The 18,246-nt window shown below is 35.9% G+C and overlaps 2 protein-coding genes and 1 pseudogene across 2 annotated transcripts; 1 reads left to right on the forward strand and 2 right to left on the reverse strand.

Annotated features, from left to right (window-relative positions):
* Positions 1 to 1,639: 1,639 nt before the first annotated feature.
* Positions 1,640 to 4,221, reverse strand: LOC140802790 (sugar transporter ERD6-like 4; annotated as a pseudogene).
* Positions 4,222 to 7,145: 2,924 nt separating this feature from the next.
* Positions 7,146 to 8,571, forward strand: LOC140810214 (zinc-finger homeodomain protein 6-like). The gene has a single exon (XM_073168088.1). It carries the CDS (start codon positions 7,468 to 7,470, stop codon positions 8,533 to 8,535), a length of 1,068 nt encoding a protein of 355 aa, XP_073024189.1. The 5' UTR covers positions 7,146 to 7,467; the 3' UTR covers positions 8,536 to 8,571.
* A 2,932-nt stretch (positions 8,572 to 11,503) lies between these two features.
* LOC140806221 (uncharacterized) lies at positions 11,504 to 13,239 on the reverse strand. The gene is made up of 3 exons (XM_073162785.1): positions 12,943 to 13,239; positions 12,570 to 12,679; positions 11,504 to 12,484 (listed from the first exon to the last, which is right to left on the reverse strand). The coding sequence occupies exons 1-3, from the start codon at positions 13,158 to 13,160 to the stop codon at positions 11,634 to 11,636; spliced, it is 1,179 nt and encodes a 392-aa protein (XP_073018886.1). The 5' UTR covers positions 13,161 to 13,239; the 3' UTR covers positions 11,504 to 11,633.
* Positions 13,240 to 18,246: the final 5,007 nt, after the last annotated feature.

Below are 18,246 nucleotides of genomic sequence, written 5' to 3' on the forward strand. Positions count from 1 at the left end.
CCTTATTGGGTGATGAATCATTCCAATATACTCGATGCTCAATTTAAGTGTTTATGTATGAAAGTCATGACCGTGTAATTATCGATGTAATCCGAAAAATTGTATGAGTATGCGTGTCTTGATATTGTATTTTTAGAATGTTGGCATTTTTATTACACCGTCTCTGGTTTACACAAAATCCATGTGAGACAGTCTTACAAATTAATTTTGTCACGATCCAATTTAAAACGAATTTGCAATCCGATTCAATTCATGAAAAAATATTTTTTTTAATAATAAAAATATTTTTTTTAAATCTTAATGGAGAAATATATGTGAGATAAAAAAAAAAAGGCATCAAAGAGTGCATATCCATCATTATGTCGATAATACTTCCAAGTATTATTGACGAATGACGATGAAATTATAGGAAAGTGAGCATTGCTTGAATTCATCTCTTATCTAATGTTCTATCAAGAAATTCTACTTCCAAGTATTAATGTCTAATGTTGCCACATCATGCTTTTCTCTTCTTGCGAACATTAATTAATTCATTTTTGGCATGAACTATAATTTTGGTGGAAATTTTATGATATACCATTTTTTTAAATGTTGTTCATAAGTAACATAACCATAGATTGAATGATGCTTACACCACAGAATGAATTTGGGACACATTATATTTTTAAATTATCTTTTACCTCTATATTTTATGTTTTGCGATTTTTCTTCGTAATATTTGCATAATTGAATTTTAGTTATTATTGTTTTTTTTAAATACCAATTTTGGTAATTTGTGTTGCAATTTTAGTCTTTTTTACATGACAAAAAAATTTGTGTGAGACGGTCTCACGGGTCGTATTTTGTGAGACATATATCTTATTTGGGTCATCCATGAAAAAATATCACTTTTTTATGCTAAGAGTATTAATTTTTAATGTGAATATCGATAGAATTGACCCGTTTCACAGATAAAGATTCATGATATCGTCTCACAAAAGACCTACGTATTTTACGTTATGTCACACATGACACATTAGAGTCGTATATGTAAAAAAAAAAGAGTGAAATAAGAATAATAAATTAATAGACTAAAATAGAAATTAGATAATATAGATTATCAAAATCAACGTGAATAACCAAATTTGCAAAATTTTCAATTATTTATGCTATGCGAAAACCATAGACTGGATGATGCTACACGATAAATTTTGATCAAACTCAGCCATTGTTACAATGAATGATATACTATATGATATTTAGAACTAATCACATGAACAGTGCAAGTATATATAATTCGTTTGAGGCAAAAACTTGTGTGAGACGGTTTCACATGTCGTATTTGTGAAACGTATTTTTTATTGGGTCACCCATGAAAAAATATTACTTTTTATGTTAAGAGTATTACCTTTTATTGTGAATATGGGTACGTAGGGTTGATCCGTCTAAGAGATTATGATCCGTGAGACGGTCTTACATGAAACCCACTCTCGTTTAATGCTACTGGATATTGTAACAAATTGTAAAAAAGAATACTGAAATTTTAGACCCTCTCTCTAATTTCAAAGAGACAATTCATTAGAGTGAATTCATTAAAAATGCTCCACAAGTTGAGAATGGGGAAAAAAGATTATTTGAATGCAACAAATTAACTCCTCTCTAAGATGATATCTTCCTTCGTTGCACTTGCACGCCATCTATATACACAAGTAGAAAAGCCATCCTTCATTGGATGTTTGTTTTTTCGGTTTTTATAATAGTAGTACGCGTAACGCACCCGGTTTCGTCGAAGAAGAACGAGTAGAAAACCCATTGATATGTACACATCTTCTCCCCATGCATTGTAAAATTGGCGAGAAAGCAAAATGCTTGCAAATATTGTCTGAAATCACATCGTGTCCAGCATCATCTGAAGGACCATTGAGTTTCTTCTAGAGTTTTCCCTTTGGTTTCCGGAACCCACAAAGCAATGAATGCCACGTACGGTGAAAGCCGATATCAATGCATAAATGGTGAAAGTCCCTGAAAAATGTTCGCACGCACGCTATGATCAATTCCAAAGTTAATCGAACATGTAATTTCATCATAAGTTTGTGGCACGTTTTGTTATTTAGAAGAGTATTCAGTTGACAGTTGTGCTATTGTCAACTCAAAACCGAAAGCCTTATATTTTTTCAGAATGTCGCCTACTGATGAACTTTCGAGCGAAGAAAACTGCACTAAAAAACTCATGGCGTATAAAAAAACACCGAGAGAGGGCAAGAGAGAACCTCCACTGCTCCAAGTTAACAGCAAGTTAGCTGTCAGTCTTATAATCATAGCTGACATCCAATTAGCTAGCGTTGCTACGCTACCAATTAGCCAGCGTTGCCAGACTTTTAATGCTGACCGGAAGAATCTGCAACAATCAAAATTATAAGAATCCCACAAACATGGGGAAGAAACGTATCACTCATATAAACTATTCACCGTACCTCGGACATTATAACCCACCCACGGTATAGCTCCAAGTCCTACAGAGAAACCAACCACCAGAGGAATCTGGGAAAAAATCCCAGTTAGTTCATTCGGAAATTCTGCCAGAAAATGTGATGAATAAACATATTTCATATATGTATAAGAGTTAAGACATACCACGAGCCCGACTAGTGCTAATACTTCCAGCACTGAATGAGAATTTTGTGGTAAAATATCCTGCTCTCCATGAAACTAATAACAATTCTTAAATACTCGTGATGATGAAAATGCAAAGAATAAAAACAATACACACCTTTAAAAAGAATGCAATCGCAACTAGGAGGCTACTGGCAGTCATTAGCGACGAGGATATCTGTCCACATATATTAGATAATTTTTTCCTAACCGTACTCAAGTAAATCAAAACACGTTTCAAGCGAAGGAGTTGAGATACGCACGAGAAGAAGAATTCGACGACCAGCTTTGTCATCTAAAGTAGTTGCAATTCCGGTGACAATAACCTACATCAAGATGGTATTCATTTATCATCCAAGGAAACATAAAATTTCCACTTTTTTTCCAGGTCTATAACTTGATGATATTTACCTGAATGGTTCCAATACCAAAAGTTGCAGTTTTGCCAGATGAAATTCCTGTTCGAATAAAATGAAAGTCAACATTGGAACTATGATGATTAACTTTATATGCTCACAAAGAAAATAGCATAGGGTTAACCTGCAGATAGAAATATGCTACTTGAATAGAAAAGGACACCGTTTATGCCACTGAGTTGCTGAAGCATTAGTAGTCCAATTCCCACCTGGGAACAAATAAACAAAGTTCTTTACTGAGGAAAGTATTACAAATATAATCATTCATGGAGTAGTTAAACACAAAATTTAATGTGATTAAAGTGTACCATCAAAGGATACCAATAGCGTTTTCTTTTCAACTCCGAAAACTTGATAGCAGTTCTCTTGCTTGATGAAGCCACAGATCTCTGAAGATAATAAGAATGCATTAACTTATTGACAAACAATCTCACCTATGAAAAGAGTCAGAAAGATTAAAATTGATACCTTGATCTCATTCACTTCAATAGAGATAATCTTCATTCATGCCCATTCTAGCCTATACTTTTTAAAATTAAAAACAAGCCAGAAGAAATAAATCGAAAACATGATAAATGTACTACTCGAGTTAAGTCTCATACCAACCAACGAGGAGACTCTGGTATAAAAAAGAGTCCATGCATCAAGATTAGACATGGTAGAGTTCCTGCAAACAAAACTTGTATCATCTATCACCTTACTGCATATTACATGAAATCCCACATTATTTTCTATAAGATCCATTAGCAAGAAAAAGGAAAAATAATTTTTTGTATTATCAATATCAAACAACAATGAAAAACAGTGAAAATAATATATCAAAACAACAGTCAAAGTGTCAACAGTTAAGGACCAACGAGACTCAATTAGGTAAAAATTGCTAAAAGAAACCATAAATTTGTTTCAACTTACCAAAAACAGCGAGCATTCTCCACGGGAGAAAACGGCCCAATATATAAATAAGCCAGCATTATTCCAATTGTTACTGAAAGCTGCGTTGCAAGTCATCAAATAACTTCAAATTTCCATGAACCTCGAAAATCCAACAATTAGCTCAGGTAAACTGTTGCTCTAGCAAATTTATAACGAAGCCAATTACCTAATTTACAGCTCCAAGACTTCCTCTCATATTTTGTGGCGCTATCTCGGCTATGCAAAATTTCAACTTTTGCATCATAACTTGATTACAAACTTTATTCAGTTCCCCTTTTGAATATTAAAGTTAAATGATCTCGAAACTTAAAATTTTCAATTTGATAATAAGAAACAAAAAGGGTATAGTATGTATAGTCGTTGCATGGGATGAATCTAAGGATGCTTCTGGAATGATCAATCCCGAACCGGTGGCTGTACCTAGATTATAGGGCCTCCCATAAACAATGGCATAGCTGACCGGGTATAGAGAAATAATTTAATTTTTAAAACCAAAGTTTTCTTTATAAATTCCTGAAAAATTTATTACTCGAAAGTAAAGTTTTGTATTATAATTTTGATTCTCAGTCAATGATATTTTTAATTTGTAACGTCATTTTTCACCATTATAATGTACCGTGATCCGCTGTCACTTTCTTGATTTAATTATGTCATAATGCACCATAATAATAATAATAATAATAATAATAATATTTCACCCTCCCAAATTTTGTATGTTTATCTTTTACTATTTTGGTCATCTAATGTCAAATACAAGTTTTAGTCTGTTATATTTGTTTTTTTTTTTTTTTACAATTTTAATATTTTTTTCGATGTGGCGATTATGTGATATTAATGTAGTGTTGAAGTAACACTGACGTGAGTAGTATCACATCAACAATCACGATGAAAAATGACAAAAATTACCAAAAATTGGACAAAATAGAACTAAAATTGAATTTTTATAACACAGAAGGCCAAAATAGTAAAAATAGTAAAAAAAATAATAATAGTAACAATTTTCCCGATTCTTAAAATCAGTATTTTCTTTTAGTGGATTTCATGATTTCAAAATAAATGTCTGAGTTGAACTTGAATCAAACTATTGGAATAACGATGAACTTCAATACATAAACTAAAGGCAATTACTTTTACGGGGTCAAAAGTACACAAAATTATACTTCACAAGTGTTAATTTTTATTATAAGATAAAGCATCATATGCACAAGTTAATTACTAATACAAATAGTTCACGTATTTGTATTACTAACGGTAAATAACGATGGTTTGATTGAATGACGCATAAAAAAATAATTATAAGAAGAAGACAATTAAATTGCTGGTTCACATAAAAAATAGAAGAAATAAAAAAAATAAAACACTCTGAATAACCATATTTATATGATGATATTCTGATATATATATCCTTAAATCTTAGTCCCGTGAATCAAAGTTTAGGTATATTTTCGCTCAGTAGTTCATGATAGTTACTTGTATGTTTTAATTTTTCTCTTTTATTGAACAAATCGCAATTTTAGTAGAATAATTTGTACTTTTTCATCAGAGTATTGATTGACCTGAAATATGATGATTTGATACCCAAAAAGATGATATAATACTGAAAATTGCTGATAGTGACATTGAATATTACTGAAGTGTCTGATATCACGTCATCACTCTACTGAAAAATGATTAAATATATAAAAAAAATTAATTAGCGGTCTATAAAAAAATGTTTAGTCAATGCCAAAAATGAATTAATTACAAGTTACAAGACCAAATATTTCTCAATTCTTTAATCAGGGAGTTTTTAGATCGAGTGCTTACTGCTTTACCAAAAGATATAGATTGTGGTAATGATGCAATTCAAATCTTTTAAACCGACTCAAATACTACGGTTCAATCGCTCTACCAAATAAAGATAATTATTGCACTAAATAGAGTTATTTTTGGGCTAAAACTTTGCAGTTTTAGTTCGTTAAAATATTAGAAATCTAAAGAGTGTGTCATTTTGAGTGTACCAAGAAACAACTAAAAACTTAGCTTCTTTGCTGACAAGAAAAAAAGCGTCTGGAATATGTTTGTGTCGGATATCGTTGGTCCGATGCCGGAAAATGTTGATGTTATGTAACAATTGAACCCCAAATTTCGACTGATTAAAAGTTAATTTACTTGGATTGAAGTTTAACAAACTGACAGACTGAACAAAAAAATCCGAAACGAGACAAACTATGGATCAAAAAATTTATTATCCCGAATATAGACCTGCAAATGTTTTTGGAGGCATATCGCGTATAGGGTTTGATTGAATCAACTTTTGAAAAAATATACGTTGCACATACTGGGAGGCAATAATGGGAGAATGGACCGGTGTGTGCAGGCTGTGGAAGATAACCAACATGAAGTTGCCGGTTGTTTTCGCGGAGTAAAGTTCGTGTGTCATCACAATCTTACACACTGGGTAGCAACTTTATCACCTATCAAAATTACGAGATCCTGCGCACTCACAGAAAACACCCAAATACACACACAGAGAACAGTGCCCCCCTCCCCGGCTGCTTTTCTTGAATGGAGGTGGGAGTTTTTTGTGGCTTAGAATGCTTTGGATGGCTGTTGGGAGACAAGCAATCTTCTTTCAAAACTTGTCGAGTATTCTCTCCCTCTCTCGCGTGTTGTCTGTATTCAGTTTTTTCAATTGATGTAACTCTCCATTTCTTGAATTAATCAGGACTATAAAGTGTTCAAATGATGTCAATTAATCAGGACTATAAAGTGTTCAAATGATGTTTTGGCAGTCGTGTGGGGGAGTTGGATCTTTTGTTATGGCTGAAAACACAGTAACAAGTGTTAGTGTTTTTTTTGTATCAAATGATCAACTCATTATTTGATGGACCTTACACAGTACAGATAATTTTGAAAATTGTCAGATAAAACGAGATAATCATGTAAAAAAAGTTTTCAGTTACTGAGGATCCTAACCCGTTGGGATGGTTTCCACGACAGTTTCTGAAATCTCATTTGCTGGTGATGACGGTTGTTTGATAATTTATTATTGAAAGGTATAATTTTTTTAAGTTTTGGTTTATGAGATGATGTGTTAGAAAGGGTCCTACTCGAGTGTTGTACATGTCCGAATTTAGATTAATTTTCAAGATTCTTGGATTGAATTATTGCTTCTTTGGATTGTCTTGAAATAAAAGCCCATTTGGGGTCAAATTATCTTTATCCGCGGTGCTTCTTCTCTTGCTTACGTATTGGGAATAGGGCTGAGGAGTTAGTAAAATGGAGTGGTGGGGTTAGCACTCAAAAAAAAGTCCAAATCAAAAGAAGAGAAAGGCAAAAACCCCCCATAGGTTACATTCTTGATTATCATCCAAGAATTAGAGGGGATTAATCAGGTTATTTAACATCAAACAGCACAAGGTTTGATCGTGCTAATGTTGATTTAGAGGGGATTAGCAAGAGAATTTTGCCCAAGACGATTTTTCAAGCTAAGTTTCGTTCATTAATGGAACGCCGAGGCCAAGCAAGGGATATGCTAGGGAGTCAGAACTCTACGAACTATATTCCTCCGCCGACCTCACAAGAATCTCCGGTTAAGCTGCCTCTTGCTCCGTTAGTCGCCACCTCGGCTGATAGGAGAGGGAATGCAACGGTTTCCACCCGCCGGGGGAGTTCCATTTTCAGCCCTACCCAAATCTTGGATCACCAGAACCATCCTCCGCCGCACCTCCGCCACCATGTGTCGACCCCTCCTTCAGAGCCTCTGGGGCAGAATGAGCCCACCCCAGATTCAGATCCGGCTCCAACAGCCGCCGGAACGGCTGGTGTATCATCAAATTCGAAGGCTCTGGCAGCTCAACCACAAGGTTCCCCGCCGCCTCCGCCACCACCGGCTGCAGCGACTGCGAGAGTGGAGGCTGCAGCTGCTAATTTTAGTAATACTTCCTCAATTATATTTAGAGAATGCCTCAAGAATCATGCCGCGGGCATCGGTGGACATGTAGTGGATGGATGCGGAGAATTCATGGCAAGCGGAGAAGAGGGCACCCCGGAAGCGATGAGATGCGCCGCTTGCGATTGCCACCGTAATTTCCACCGGAAAGAAGTCAAAGGCGACCCGCCGCAACAGCCCTATATCTACTACCCTTACAACCCCAACTCCACCAGCACCCACCGGCCCAACCCATTACTCCACAACCTAAACACCCAACACGGCCACCAGCAGAGTCATCATAAACACTCCACACAGCCAACCATGGTAAACTTCAGGGGAAACCCGGGAGGCGCGGTGGCGGAGTCATCCAGCGAGGACCTCAACATGTTCCACTCCGGCAGCGGCGGACATGCATCGATGCAGCCATCGATCTCAGGGTCCAAGAAGAGGTCACGCACGAAATTCAGCCAAGAACAGAAGGATCGAATGCATGAATTCGCGGAGAAGCTGGATGGGAGAATCCAGAAACAAGATGATCAACAAGTCCAACAGTTCTGCAGCGAAGTTGGGGTCAAGAGGCAAGTTTTCAAAGTGTGGATGCACAACAACAAACAAGCCATGAAAAAGAAACAAATCTAAGTTTCAAGACAAGAAATTTTGCAGGATTCCCACTTTGACAAAAAATCCGAGGAATTCTTGATTAGGTGAGTCACATGATTAAATTTTCTCCTTGTTTATCATCATTTAATGTAGAAAAAAATTCCATTAATTTGTTTCTCCGATGAGTTGGTTAAGAATCAGACCTTAAATTTGACCCTAATATTCAGGCAATAATTACTTCTTAATCAACTAATTACATACAATCTTAATTATGTCGCTAGATAACAATTATCCGACAATTTTTTTTAAAAAAAAAACTAATTATCTGAAAGTACCATAATTACATAGTACTTAACTCCAATTAATTGAGTTTTGCCAATTTTTTAGTATTTTATATTCGATAACATATATGATAATGAAAAATTCAGATACACGAACAGCCACATTTCCCTTGAAAATTTTCACGCTAACAGATCCAACATGATCAATATCCCATGTCATATAATCACCATTTTCTGCATGATCCATATTAATAAGGACGATTTACTGATCTTGTGACAATTTTGAAAACAACAGCAATTAGAGATAATACAATTGAATAACAAAGTTTCTTTTTATATTAACTAACGTAATAAATTTTGAATTGGTAGGATAAAATTGAGTAACAAAATATCGTGAGCTAAATAAGCTAGTTATGTTTTTGATTGCTAAAGAAATTATCCGAACAAACGGGATTATACAAATCTGATATATATTTTTTCATCTGAAATAGCCAGACTATTATTATTTATATAATTATTTCAAATATTTATTGACTTATTTTTATGTAATATATTATTTCTTGTGTATTTATGTACTATTTATGATATTTATTATTTGCTAACTGAATGTTAGTATTATTTATACCAACAACCAAATCTATTTTTAAATTTTCATTTTAGATCTCATCGAACACATGTACGAATCCGTACATACACATTAGATATTTTTATGGTGTATATATATATATATATATATGTGTATCTATATATATAAAGTTGAGTAGGTCAAAGGATTCTTTAATTAGACCACAGTGTACGTCAGAAAATGAATGGCATAAAAACCTATATTATTTATTTTCTGAGTTTTCTTGGTAGCCTTTTAAGGAGGAGTAGTAAATTCTATGCCATGTCTGTATGCATGAGCTCGTACGTTTGGAGGTTATTATTGAGATTTCCATTATGACTGAAACTTATTTAATGTCTTCAACCAAATTGTAAGGTGAACTTTTATATTTGCATTTAATCTCATTTAATCTCATTATTGATCACATTGCACCAGGAGTACTCGAAGTGTCCAGAAAATAAACAAATTATATTCATTACAACTTTTAATTCCAGAATTATTGAGAGGATACCTGTAGAGACTTGTCCTACGCCCTCGGCTAAGATGATTTAATTCAATCTAATTATTGATGGGATACTTATTGAGACTTGGGCTTGGGTAAGATGTTTTAGTTCACAGTTTACCTTTAGACCATTACTTGACTACTATAGGGAAAATTTTAATATTAGTACTATGTAATGTCTTTCTACGATTTTGATTATCTGTATGATCAAATTATATTGATTTACTTACTATTTTTTTATTTTTTCAATTCTAGTTATTTTTTCGACGTGAGGCAAATGTTGTCATGCTCCGTGCCCGAAGAACATCGACATCGACATTGTTTAACAAACATCATAATTCAATATAAATCAAATCATTCTACTTCATAAAATAAGTTTAAATAAACTTTTATTTACAACATAAATTTCAAAGCAAAAGAAATCGATAGCGGAAGCGTTTTACTAAGTAAGATCAAATAGTGATACTAAAATTTAACTAAACACAAGTATCAAATTATTCATATTTTGATAGTCTTCCTCTACTTGTTCTTTGTTCTTATTTGGAGAGATAGAGAGAGTGAGTGGATGAGTGCTTGAGGAAACACTCACCAAAAGAAGGTTGATTAAACACAATATATAAAATATATATATGATTTTCGAAAAAAACATGTAATGAACATATCATATATAAAACATTATCATATGACACTGATATTTCGTCTTATTTTTTATGGCTTACTTATCAATCCATAATCATCGCCCATTTAAGGGGCAAGACTATATAAAGATTTTATATCTACCGTGTATGAGTCATATCATAATATAATATATATCAAAATTCCTATACATATCAAACTCGAAGCATAACAATGCGTAAACATAATTATTATTACGACGTAGAACGAAGGAAAAACATGCTCGATCGATTTAGCACTTATATCGTTTTAAAGTGTCAGCATAATTGCTCTTGTTTCTTAACAAGATTTCGGCCACATCTCGAAAACGTGTGTGTGCTACGCTGAAATTTTCGAAATTTGTTATGTAAATTTCGAATGGTTAGAGGCCCTATATATTCACAGGTGTTGTGCTCCTCTTAATTTTGGTACAAAAACGTACTGTTCTCGGCTCTTAAATCATTTCATATTTAGCTGAGAAATCTCTTCCCTAATCTGCTCCAAATCATTTCATGATCAACAAAATTCTCTTCCATAATTTCAGTCCCAAAATCAAAATCGTGCAATTTTTTGCGCACATGAATATCATATAGGTTTGAGAAAATGACTAGATTTACAAAACCTATCAAAATTGTAAATTTCTCAAAAAACTAATAACACCACAAAAATGAACTTTATTTAAAATTGGAAAATGACGAAAAGAACTATACGAACAAATAATAAAATTAAACATATATATAAGTTCAAACAAAAATAATAAAAATATACCAATAGGATCTACAACCACCAAAGAAAATCTCATCCAATATAATAACATAATTTGAGTTATGGCCAGAAAACGCAGACAAGCAACGGACAGATACAAAAACTTTGGAGCAAACAGACACTTGCCTATTGCCCTTATTGATTACAACCATGCACAGGCTAAACATGCATCATATCTAATCAAAACACCTAAAGATCATATATATAAACCTAGTACGTAACTACATTAGAAAATTTATACGTAGATAAAACATTCTACCTAAGTAAATTGGAAAAATTAGAGAGACAAGTTTGCTCGCAATCAAGTTCACTCTCCCACCCAATCTTCTACTCATAACTCGGCCGAGTCCTTCCTCGTATGTTCTCCAAGATCTCCTGCAGCTTGTGAAACCCTCTCCTTAGCTGCTTCATATCTTTCCCTAGCCCAAGTCGAGTCCTTGGCCGACTCATAAGCTTCGCGAGCCTTCGAATTTGCATCCTCGTATGCATCGGACACCTTGTCTCTACCATGCGACATCGCATCGGTCATCGTTTCTTTGGCCTCACCGACCTTTTCTGTGACCATCTGTATGGTGTCACCCATCTTATCCGACGCTGCATCGTACGCATCAGATGTTTTATCTTTCAAGGCTTCTTTTGCCCCCACAGCCGTGCTAGAGACTCGATCTGAAGCTGAGGCACGAGCATTGGATGCTTTATCCTTGGCCCATTCCTTGGCATCATAGGCCATGTCCGATGCAGTGTTCATCACTCGAGCCGTTTGATCCGAAGCGTATCCATAAGCCTCGTGACCTTTGTCCTTCATTTTCTCTCTAGCATTCTCTTCAATTTCCGAAGTAAGATCATAAGCATCATGCGCCTTATCTTTTACCACATCTGAAGCACGGTCCATTGCCCGACCAGCCTTATCAGATGCATGCGAATAGGTGTCAAATGCTTTATTTTTTACTTCGCCCGCCATTTCTGAAGCCCTCTCCATGGATTTACCAGCCCGGTCAGAAATGGATGCGGAAGCATCACTCGCCTTATCCTTGCCGGTTTGTTTCACCTTCGAAGCAATATTAGAGGCTTTATTCATGGCTTCGGTAGCCTTTTCAGAGGCGTAATTCTTGGCATCACTTAGTTTCTCAGACGTTTCATCGGCTATATCGCTGGCCTTCGACGAAGCATACCTCGATGTTTCTGCAAAGAAATCCATTAATCTAGAGGATCAGGAAAACTGTGTAAGTTAGAAGAGTTGGATAACATTGTGCTACACTAGTTTTACCGTATGCAGCAGAATTCATAGTATCCGTGGATTTCGATGCGGCACCCTTCGTCTTCTCCATGAACTTCTGCGCTGCTTCTTTTGCACTCTCTGAATTCAATCCGAGTCCCCTAATCCAAGGAGAATTTAGAGTAATTCTTTTTTCCGTTTTCTCACTTATTTGCATCAGATGATAACAAAATTTTGACCACATTGGCATGCATCAATCAGAGGATGTTTAATTGATTTTTTATAAAAATAAAATCTATCTCCGATATACTTCTGCTAAAATATATCCACAATATAAGCGTATAATTTATAACTTAATCATATCATTATAATGAACAATCAAAAACATAATAATTGTAGGTAAGAAAGCATCAAAATCACTTACTCGGATAACTTGCTCAAAGTCCAATCGGCCCAGTAACCAGTTTTGTCTTTAGCCACCTGCATGGTCTCAAAAGCCGCCTCCTCCGCCTCTTGTCCCCGCATATTCATGTTCTCGGCGGCCATATTGGTTCTCTCCGCCGCCTCCTCACCCCAGCACCAACCCACCGACGCCACCGACGCCAGGCACAGCACCAACAACGCCCTTCTCTTCAACTCCATGTCCGATAACAATGGAAAAACTTTGATCAAATCAGTCTAGTTCCTTCAAAATAGATTCAAGACATTAACTGGCACTCGAAAATACATAAAGAAGTAGGCTTTGAGGGGTGGAGGAAGCAGTTTAAATATATTAATGGTGTGGCGGTGACACGTCGCGATGTGCATGGGGACGATAATTAGTCGCAGTTCGCCACGTACCTGCAGGGTGCTGTGGTGTGTGGATTATTTTATTACTGTTTAGCGGATTTTCCTCAGGTCCAAATGGCCTCCGGAATCTTGGAAGATGGGACTACAATTAAATTATGATTCGGATATTAGCTAAAAAGTTATTGAATTTATTTTCGTAAATTTGGGTTCAATTTTTGAAAATAATTGAGATGAATTTTTTTTTTCTCTTGATTCTCATATTAAATTTACTCGTACAAAAGTTGAAGATTGATGAAATTTTTTACTTCATGAATATTTTTTAAAAATGAATTACTTTCGTGTAAAAACAATAACTTTACAAGATCGTCCAAAGCCCAATTTTATAAGACTAATAATTTTGATTTCATTCAACAAATATTAATTTTACATGTCCAAATATTATTTTTAATTGTAATATATATAGAAAGCTATAAAGTCATTTAGTAAAAAAAACTTACTCTAGGCAAAAATTTATGTGAGACGGTCTCACGGGTAGTATTTGTGAGGACGGATATCTTATTTGGGTCATCTATGAAAAAGTATATTTTTTATGTTAATAGTATTATTTTTATTGTGAATATGGATAAGGTAGATCCGTCTCACAGCTTAGGATCCGTGCGACGATATCACATTAGACTCACTCATATATATATATATATATTATATATATATATATATATATATATATATATATGAGTGAGTATATATATAAAAGTTTTTTCAATTTAATGGCTGTGTATTTATTATCGGATTTATACATTTTCAATTAGAATATTTAGGAGATTCGGTTAATGATTGAATCTATCCTCGTGTTCACAAATTCTACTTGTTTAAGTGGCAAAATTTTAATTTTAAAATATGGTACGGTCAACTGGCAATAATTGAATTTGACCGAAACCTTTTAAGTTAATGATCAATTTTTTTAAAAAAAAATATTAAATAAAAGTGATCACGATACGATTTTATGATTATTTTTTTAAAATGAGCACGTCACTCGAAATGACCTCTTTCCCGAAAGAAAAATTATGTTGAAATATATCGGTCGGTATAGTAAGCATAATCGAGCCCGAACTGTTGAGGGTCGAGTCCGATTCGAATTATAATAGGATTTAGAGTTTGGATCGACATATTAGAACCTGTTTGCTAGCTTCTCGAATTATTACCCATAAACAGATACTCAAAATATACGAAATATATATTATTTTACATATAATTATATTAAATATTAAAAACTTGTGCACCTAAAGAATAAAATAATTTCTATTTGAATTCAACTCCAAAAGTATTTTACCATGTTCGAGTTCGATTTAAATTCAATAACTTTAAAGAAATTATCAAATGACTATAACATCGACTTTCATAAAAAAAAGAATCACTTGATAATTGTTGGGAGTCATGGATCTCAACTTTACTTTTATGTGTTGATTTTCCTCCACGCACTTCTTATCCAATTTCTCTAATGCAAATAAATATTTTGAATGGTGGATAAATAAAATAAATACATATCATGAACATGAAGAAGGCTATCCCAAAATATTCATGTGCACTATTAATATGGGAAGAAAAATCACCACGGCTAAGGATTTCTTAATTGATGTTGACGACTGGTCTGTTTGGAATGAAAAAGGCTAAAATAATACAAAATATCTCGTTTTGTTTGAGCTATATGTGCTCAATTCGGGATCCACCCAATATTTATTGGAGGTGCTATATTTTGGAAAAGTTTTAAATAATCACTCATCTTATATTGTTGCAAAAGAGTTTATAGCACGTTATACATGACCTACATAGATATGGCGGTGTTGAAGAAACATTCTAGTTATTTAAATTTTTAATAATATGTTAAGGATTCTATATTCTAATAATAACAGGAGTTAGACAAAATTAAAGCATATAAAAGACATGTTTCTAATTGTTAAATGATACTATCATAAGTGTACGTGTCATCTTAAAATTCGGGCTATCATGAAATTGGAAGGCCAATGAAGCACCGGCGTGGGTACAACGCATTCACGAAAACCAGGGAAGATAATTAGACCAGCATAGGCTTGAGTGAACCCGGGCAGGGAAGATAATCAGACCAACATACATTTGAGTGAGCCCAAGCTCTCAGCCTAGCTTGGGTAGTTAACATGATTTAGGAGATTGAGAGCCTCGTCCTCGTAGCTTGGGTAGTTAACATGATTTAGGAGATTGAGAGCCTCGTCCTCGTTATCACACCAAGATCATCTGTCAGGGATACCTCAGTATAAACGTCATTTCCAAAAACACAGTATGAGATACCATATTTCGGATTCGTGAGCATGTCAATTAGCACACGTTGGGATGATGTGATTAGACTAGAGACAGTCTTGGTTGTCAGATGTGGCAGTGTCAGAGAGTAGGATATGGTGAACCAGTCAGAAAACAAGGCAATCGTTGAATTTTTCTTTATAATTATCATGTTTACTTGATATTAATGCATTCAAAAAAAAATTCACTAGAAAAAATACACTATATATACTTTCCTTTGCGTAAAACACTTGACTCACTTGAGCGTCGGAGAAGACAACGCCGAAAAATCTTCCAACATCACACTAACATTCTTTGCTCTTTTAAGTGTGTAGATTCTCCTGCCTAGTTACTCTACGCTTGATCTCCAGCGTGCCTGAGATGAAATCCATCTCACCCGGTATAATCGCTCATTAAAATCAACCCGATTTACCCGGTCGATAAAATTGGCGCCAGAGTGGTGATACATCCCCCCTAGAATCATCTTAGAACTCGGGCCATGATGAAATCGGAAGACCGAGGAAGCACCAGCCTGGGTACATCCCCGCATTCACGAAACCAGGGAACGTAATTATGCAAGCATAAGCTCAGTGAGCCCGAGCAGGGAAGGTAATAAGACCATCATATGCTTGAGTGACCCTGAACTCTCAGCCTAGGCCGGGCAGTTAACATGATTTTGAAGATTGATGGCCACGTCCTCATTATCACACCATGATCATCTGCACGGGACACCTCAGTACAGGTGTCATTTCCAAATCCACGGTATGGGATACTATACTTCGGAATCATGGACATGTCACTCAGCGCACATTGTGATGATGTGACTAGACTAAAGACAATCTTTGTTGTCAGAGAATAGGGCATTTGCAATTATCTTGTCACGAGTAGCAACCAAGCACTGAAAATAAGGTAATCATTGATTTTTTTTTTATAAATATCAAATATACTTGATATGTATTTAGATATTTTTTACTAGAAATCATACTCTCTCTATATACTTTCATTTACGTAAAACACTTGACTGATTTGAACGTCGGAGTGGCTATATTGAAAAACCTTCAGAAGCTTCACTAACATTCTTTGTTCTTTTAAGTATGTAGATTCTCGTACCCAATTACTCTCCGCTCGATCATCAGCTTTCTCAAGGAGAAATCCATATAACTCGATATAATCGCCCACTTATTAATATCAACTCGATTTACTCAGTCGATATCATTAAAAAAATCGAGTTCAAGGCAGACAATTGTCTATAGACCACATCAAAACATGCTCCATGGTTATTGATCCACTTACCAAGAGACTACTATCCAAACTTTTTATGATCTTACTACTCGTATTAAGTGTCTTGTCAACCAACAATATTATATTATTGATACCCCATGGAAGACAGGCCCATCAAGGGCATCATTATGGAAGACAGGCCCATCAAGGGCCCCATTATCCCTGGCTCATCCCCTGGCCCATCCCAAGCCCAAGAGGAAGACAGGCCCATCAAAGGCCCAGGTATTCTCCTATAAATACCAGGTTTGAGCGTATGATAAGATTTCCCGATATTGTTTTCAGCAGCGCCCTTAGCTGCTCCCCCCATATATCCTCAGTCTCTGACTTGAGCGTCGGAGGGGCTACGCCAGGACACCCTCCTGGCCCCCTCCTAACGATCTTCTTTCTTATTTTAGGCTCTGGATAACTTCAAAACCTGCGTCTGGATTAGTGACACTTGCTGGGGACGGACCCTAAATTTCCCGTGAATATCACTTGGCGCCGTCTGTGGGAAGTTTGAGTTGAGACGTAGATATGGTAGCTAAGAGAGGGAGTGGAAGAGCTACCTCAGCATCATCACGTCCTCGGAGAGGACCTGAACCATCTCGTGCTGAGACAATACAGGAACAGCCGCATCTTGAGACAAGACAGGAGCAACCTCGTCAAGAGACAAGAACCGAGCAGCCCCTTCACGAGACAAGGGTCGAGCAACCCCGTCCCAATGAGAATGTGGGGAACTTGACCCTAGAACAGTTGGGTCAATTTATCACCCGGACAGTGGATGAGGCCATGAAGAGGAATCAAGAGTCTATGTTTGCAGAAGATCAGGCCGCTCGCCAGGAGCGAGAGGAGAATGTGGAGGGAAGTCAGAGTAGGGTGGAGGAGACGCGACCCCGCCCAAGTGAGGAGAATCCGGAGATGGAAGAGATGTGGAGGGAGATACGGACGCTGAGGCAGCAATTGGGAAACAGAGCTGCAGCCCTCAAGAAAGGAAGTCCTTTTTCCCTCGCCATTTTGAAAGAGGGGCTTCCTCCAAATTTCCGACAGTCAAACGTTGGAGAATATGATGGACATACAGACCCCGAAGAACACTTGGGGAGATTTGAGAATGCGGCTCTGTTGCACCAGTATTCAGATGAGGTCAGGTGCAGGGTTTTTCTGGGCACGTTGGTGAGGTCAGCCCAGCAATGGTTTAACACTTTGCAGCCCAGCTCTATACGTTCTTTTGAGGACTTCTCAGCTGCCTTCTTGCACCGATTTGCTAGCAGCAAGAAATACCAAAAAAACTATTTGAGCCTGTTTGTGGTGAAACAACAAGAAGCTGAAACTTTGCGAGAGTTTGTTCAGCGTTTCAACAACGTAGCATTGG

Source organism: Primulina eburnea, chromosome 1, assembly GCF_022965805.1.
Source record: "Primulina eburnea isolate SZY01 chromosome 1, ASM2296580v1, whole genome shotgun sequence".
Classification (NCBI taxonomy): domain Eukaryota; kingdom Viridiplantae; phylum Streptophyta; class Magnoliopsida; order Lamiales; family Gesneriaceae; genus Primulina; species Primulina eburnea.

What these genes read in the sequence shown, in the direction of transcription:
- LOC140810214 (XM_073168088.1), top strand. Translation starts at nt 7,468, where the DNA reads ATGGAACGCCGAGGCCAAGCAAGGGATATGCTAGGGAGTCAGAACTCT.
- LOC140806221 (XM_073162785.1), bottom strand. Translation starts at nt 13,160, where the DNA reads ATGGAGTTGAAGAGAAGGGCGTTGTTGGTGCTGTGCCTGGCGTCGGTG. An exon ending in ACTTTGAGCAAGTTATCCGA is followed by an intron (nt 12,680 to 12,942) that starts GTAAGTGATTTT and finishes TCCTTGGATTAG; the next exon opens with GGGACTCGGATTGAATTCAG. An exon ending in TATGAATTCTGCTGCATACG is followed by an intron (nt 12,485 to 12,569) that starts GTAAAACTAGTG and finishes ATTTCTTTGCAG; the next exon opens with AAACATCGAGGTATGCTTCG.